Source organism: Physella acuta, unplaced genomic scaffold (assembly GCF_028476545.2).
Source record: "Physella acuta isolate Inbredline_101_S28 unplaced genomic scaffold, ASM2847654v3 ptg001328l, whole genome shotgun sequence".
Lineage (NCBI taxonomy): Eukaryota > Metazoa > Mollusca > Gastropoda > Physidae > Physella > Physella acuta.
Genome location: NW_026732843.1, coordinates 988,579 through 995,000, shown reverse-complemented (window position 1 = coordinate 995,000; position 6,422 = coordinate 988,579). Strand labels below are relative to the sequence as shown.

The 6,422-nt window shown below is 40.8% G+C and overlaps 1 protein-coding gene across 1 annotated transcript in view; it reads left to right on the top strand.

Moving 5' to 3' along the window:
* Nucleotides 1-5,178: 5,178 nt before the first annotated feature.
* The window catches only part of LOC131958456 (uncharacterized), a 271,932-nt gene continuing 270,688 nt past the window's right edge, over nt 5,179-6,422 (top strand). Inside the window, exon 1 of the mRNA XM_059323514.1 lies at nt 5,179-5,293. Coding sequence (XP_059179497.1) covers nt 5,179-5,293 — 115 coding nt within the window. The remainder of the gene's footprint in view (nt 5,294-6,422) is intronic.

Genomic DNA, 6,422 nt, shown 5'->3' with positions numbered 1-6,422 from the left:
CACGCAAGTCTGCAGTGCTGAAAAATGTTCTTTACATAATAGACGCTCAATAGTTACTTTAAAACTTTCATGGTGCGTTATAGTCTTGCACAGACTTTCATTGTACATAACAGATTTTCATTGTACATTACAGACTAACGTTGTACATAACAGACTTTCGTTGTACTTTACAGACTTTCATTGTACATAACAGATTTTCATTGTACATTACAGACTTTCATTGTACATAACAGACTTTCGTTGTACATTACAGACTTTTGTTAGGTAGTTTAGACTTTCATAGTACAAAACAAACTTTCATTGTACAAAGCAGACTTTCATTATACATAATTAACTTTTAATTAGCAGTACATACTTTCACTGTGCTCTACAGACTTATATGTTAGTAAAAACATAAACAAGTTAATTAAAAAAGTCTAGTGACATTTGTGCGCAATTTCCTTATGTTATCTAAAAATAGCTCTGACGTATAATGTTGGGGTGCGTTCAAGCTAGAAGAACAATCGGTTTGTAGGTGTTTATGTAATTTTAAAATTTGTGACCGAACGAGAGAATATTTTTGAAAACTTTCTTCGGCAATATTGTTCTAAATTATGACAGGAATCGATTGGTACATGTTTCAAGTCGCTAAGTGGTCTGGTTGCCGAGATATGGGCCAAAAACTGAATTTTTTTCGAGGTTTTTTGGCTTTTCCGGGAAATACATGAAAGAAACCCGGAATTTTTATGGCCTATGCTCATTCTCGTAACTTGCTTAACATAATTGCTTTTGGAACTATTCATCGATATTGCTTCGTTGAGGAGGAGATACGACTTAAAGCCCGGACACACATTCATCCATCCATCCATCCATTCCCAGAAATGACGAGTTAATAAACGCAATTCTCCAGAATGGAAATTGCGCTAAAAATCACTAACGTATTTTATATGATGCAGATTTTTATCCATATGCTTGTAAGATGTGTTATGCAGTATATTACTATATTGGACACTCGAAATGTGTTAATTTGAAAAGAAAATGGCTGTTCTATGTATACTGTAAGATAGACTGAGCAGTACTTGAACCTAAGCTTCCCTGAAACAACATATCAGGAGCGCTACCGATACGACCATAAGTGCTGTAACGCTGGCGTTATCTCCCCGTGAGATCAAGGTCACGGTCAGATTGTACCTGTCTGTGATCAGTGTTCTAACACCTGGCTACCTGTGTTATACTGCACTTCCGGATTACAGGTGTTAGTACGTCTAACGATTTCTGAGAAACCTGGCTATTGGGTGTCATCTGAGACATTTGGCTGTTTGCTGTCAAGAAATTTGGCTGTTTTGTGTCATCTGAGAAATTTGGCTGTTTGTTGTCATCGTTGGCTCAGGAATAAACAAAGACACGGTATTGTTAAATTAGTTTGCTATTTTTCTTTTTATACATAACTAAAATAAATAAGTTTTATAGAAATTCAGTTTGTAACGTTGTTCCCAGAAGTTAAAACAAAAGACAATCTGTTTGCGGTGGATAAGTTTTAACAGTCTCGACTGTTGTCTATTTACCCGTTATTTTCTCTATTTTTTCATCTTTTAAACTAGTACGAAAACTGAACGACTATAGCCGTAACTACACGAACAGCTATCCCATCTGTCTTTAAAAAAAACATACAGAAGTTACTTCAATAATATATCTAGTACTTAACCTCTGCAGATTACTGAAATACCTATCCATACTCTACTGAAATTTGAGATTATTCTCAAATCTTCTTATCTCAAACCTTGGAACCTTTCTTTGATTTAGATTTTAGATTTTAGAATACTGCAGTATTGGATATAAAACCCTGAAATCTGCTGTTGTTATGAAACCATTAATCTGCTGTTGTTATAAAACCCGGAAATATGCTTTTGTTATAAAACCATGAAATATGCTTTTGTTATAAAACCATGAAATATGCTTTTGTTATAAAACCCTGAAATTTACTTTTGTTATAAAACCCTGAAATCTGCTGTTGTTATAAAACCCTGAAATTTACTTTTGTTATAAAACCCTGAAATCTGCTGTTGTTATAAAACCCTGAAATCTGCTGTTGTTATAAAACCCTGAAATCTGCTGTTGTTATAAAACCCTGAAATCTGCTGTTGTTATAAAACCATGAAATCTGCTGTTGTTATAAAACCCTGAAATCTGCTGTTGTTATAAAACCCTGAAATCTGCTTTTATTATAAACCCTGAAATCACAATATTTGCTGGATGCTTGGAAAACATGTCGCCCATGATTAGCAACAAATCTGTTTAAATTTGCGATTAAAAAAATTGGGGCATATCTGGGCATGTAACCGCCTTGGGATGACCCCGGGGGATTAAGAGAGGGGGAGGGAGGGGTATCGTATTTGCCGGTCACGTGATCTTTGAGTAGGCGCGTGGCATTGATCGTCTGATTTCAAGGTCACGTTGTCTCAGCACGCCAGGATTTGTTACAGGAAGTGGAGACAGGAAAACATTGGTGCCAGACAGGACAGGACAGCTTTACAGTGTAGGCAAGGTCAGGACAGGACAGCTTTACAGTGTAGACAAGATTCGTCGGCAGCTGATTGAAGTAGTCATAGGAAGGATGTTTTATAATGTGTTAGAATATTGGTCGACAGCTTTTTAGATAAATCGTGTTTAAGAAACACGTACTAAGATGGGTATTACATATGTCAATTGGTTAAATGCTGACAATAATTGATACAGTAACATGTAACATAATACATATTGCATGGTATAAAGTCCTACAATAGTATTTCAGTTAACTATTTTAATCAAATTCTAACGTATCGTACATATAAGACCTCTAACTTTAAACTGTATATTTAACTAGAATAATATATGTAAAATTGCATTCAATGACCTCTTTATTTTAGGTCATTCCATTTTGATACACTGAAATAATTCTTGATTTTTTTCTAATTCTAAGAAAACGATTCAAGTAAACTTATTTAAAAATGTTTCTCTTGATTGTCTTTCTGGAATCTTCCAGGAGTATCGCCGCTGGACATCTGACCATGCTTCATGACGTCAGCCCGGGGGATGAGGACCAATCGGACTCCGCGGAGAGTCAAGATGGCGGACAGGATTTCTTTCAAGCCATGGTAGAGCGCATGCGCAAGGACATCAAAAGCTCGTCGTCAAGGGAGAGGAAGATTCGGGGGCAGCCTGGGGCGTCTAGGCAACGGGTGATGTCTGGGTAGGTTGGTGGTGGGGTGGGGGTAGGTTGGTGGTGGGGTGTGGGTAGGTTTATGGTGGGGTGTGGGTAGGTTTATGGTGGGGGTGGTGTGTGGGTAGGTTTATGGTGGAGTGTGGGTAGGTTTATGGTGGGGTGTGGGGTAGGTTGGTGGTGGGGTGCGGGTAGGTTGGTGGTGGGGTGTGGGTAGGTTTATGGTGGGGGTGGTGTGTGGGTAGGTTTATGGTGGGGTGTGGGGTAGGTTGGTGGTGGGGTTCGGGTAGGTTGGTGGTGGGGTGTGGGTAGGTTTATGGTGGGGTGTGGGTAGGTTTATGGTGGGGTGTTGGTAGGTTTATGGTGGGGTGTTGGTAGGTTTATGGTGGGGTGTGGGTAGGTTTATGGTGGGGTGTGGGTAGGTTTATGGTGGGGTGGGGGTAGGTTTATGGTGGGGTGTGGGTAGGTTTATGGTGGGGTGTGGGTAGGTTTATGGTGTGTGGGGTAGGTTTATGGTGGGGTGTGGGTAGGTTTATGGTGGGGTGTGGGTAGGTTTATGGTGGGGTGTGGGTAGGTTTATGGTGGGGTGTGGGTAGGTTTATGGTGGGGTGGGGGTAGGTTTATGGTGGTGTTGTGTGTGGGAAGGCTCTTAGTTGGGTGGTGTGTGGGTAGGTTTATGGTGGGGTGTGGGTAGGTTTATGGTGGGGTGTGGGTAGGTTTATGGTGTGTGGGGTAGGTTTATGGTGGGGTGTGGGTAGGTTTATGGTGGGGTGTGGGTAGGTTTATGGTGTTGCATTGTTAGGTTTATGGTGGGGTGATGTGTTGCTAGGTTTATGGTGGGGTGTGGGTAGGTTTATGGTGGTGTTGTGTGTGGGAAGGCTTTTAGTGGGGTGGTGTGTGGGTGTTGAATGGTTAGGTTTATGGTGGGGTGATGTGTGGCTAGGTTTATGGTGGGGTGTGGGTAGGTTTATGATGGGGTGTGGGTAGGTTTATGGTGGGGTGTGGGTAGGTTTATGGTGGGGTGTGGGTAGGTTTATGGTGGGGTGTGGGTAGGTTTATGGTGGGGTGGGGGTAGGTTTATGGTGGGGTGTGGGTAGTTTTATGGTGGGGTGTGGGTAGGTTTATGGTGTTGCATGGTTAGGTTTATGGTGGGGTGATGTGTGGCTAGGTTTATGGTGGGGTGTAGGTAGGTTTATGGTGGTGATGTGTGTGGGAAGGCTCTTAGTGGGGTGGTGTGTGGGTATGTTTATGGTGTTGCATGGTTAGGTTTATGGTGGGGTGATGTGTGGCTAGGTTTATGGTGGGGTGTGGGTAGGTTTATGGTGTGTGGGGTAGGTTTATGGTGGGGTGTGGGTAGGTTTATGGTGGGGTGTGGGTAGGTTTATGGTGTTGCATGGTTAGGTTTATGGTGGGGTGATGTGTGGCTAGGTTTATGGTGGGGTGTGGGTAGGTTTATGATGGGGTGTGGGTAGGTTTATGGTGGGGTGTGGGTAGGTTTATGGTGGGGTGTGGGTAGGTTTATGGTGGGGTTGGGTAGGTTTATTGTGTGGGTAGGTTTATAGTGGGGTTGGGTAGGTTTATTGTTGGGTGATGTTTGAGGAGGTTCATGGTGGGGTGTTCTATGGGTAGTCTTTTTGGGGTGCTGTAAGGGTAGGATTATTGCACGGCGATATATAGGAAGCCAATAGTTGGCATATTATATTGGAAGGTTTGAGATGGGATGATATATGGGTAGGTTTATTTGGGGTAAGGTAAGCAGGTTTGTAGTTTTGGCGAACAGTAGAAGGTTTATATGGTCTCTCTCTCTCTGTATATTTTATATATATATATATATATATATATATATATATATATATATATATATATATATATATATATATATATATATATATATATATATATATATATATATATATATATATATATATATATATATATCATGTATATGGCCTTGCAGCGCCTCCGTATCGAGTATAAAACATGAAGAGACCGACTACCCCATGAACCTCGCCTGGCCTCTAGGACGTCGGGTGAAGATTAACCTGGAGTACAGAACACCTTTTGTGTTTACTGGCAGCGGGGGGTCGGCCCCACCCCGACAAGTCCCGGAGGAAGGTGAGTACAGATTATGTACCTCGTCGTGTAGGGGTTTAGTGGGGGCCTCGTCGTGTAGGGGTTGTGATGTTGTAAAACAGGTAGCTACAAGTAGAAGCTAAAATTATGAGACACTCACAACAACCATAACATTTCACACAAACGTTGGATTAAAAACACACACATTCTCCCATTTAAAAAGTGTATTGATATATATGTGCATGTATATATGAGTATTAAAGTATGTGTACATGTATGTATGTAATATGCGTATATTTGTGTATCGATGTGTTTACACACCCGGCTCCCATATGTTTTCATATGGCGGCTGCCTGCGTCATCACGTGATTATCACGTGCTCATTACAGCCTTGATTAATTAGCCATAATAGAGGAACAATGTAAAAAATAATTTCCACAATGAATTTCGACTCGTAATCCGCTTTAACCCGATTAAAACTTAATCTTCTATTTGTTGCGTAAAACCATTACAACGGGGAATATAACACATTTATTTTTCGAATTCCCGCCCTTTTTTCTCCATACAACGTCATCGTTTTTTGAGCTCTCGACACGTCACTTGCCTCCTCTGTTCGTTTACCAAAAAATCTTTTGTTCCATTAGCCAATGAAGGATGTGTTTAGCAATATTTTTGTGTACTTTGCTAGCTAAAGTACAAAAATCAATTGATGAAGACACACTTTAAGCTATGATGTGTCTCAGTTATAGCTATGGTGTGGCTGAATCGCAGCTAATGTGAGGTTACATTGTAGCCATCATGTGGTTAAATTGTAGCCTTGATATGGTTAAATTGTAGCCTTGATGTGGTTAAATTGTAGCCTTGATGTGGTTAAATTGTAGCAACGATATGGTTAAATTGTAGCCATGATATGGTTACATTTTTAGCCATACTGTTACACACACGAAGCCATGATGTGTCCCAGTTTTAGCCATGCTGTGCCCCACTCGTGTAATGAATCTTGATCGAGAGGGAAGATATTTCCAGCCACATAATCCTCTTGGAATTTCTTCAAGAAAAGATCTCACAGCTTAGAGCTTAGAGCCATTTTCTCCCACTTGCCTCAAGCGTGTTAAACTCTCCATGTTTTAAAACGTTTATCTCTCTTGCTGATAACTCGAGACATGCAACC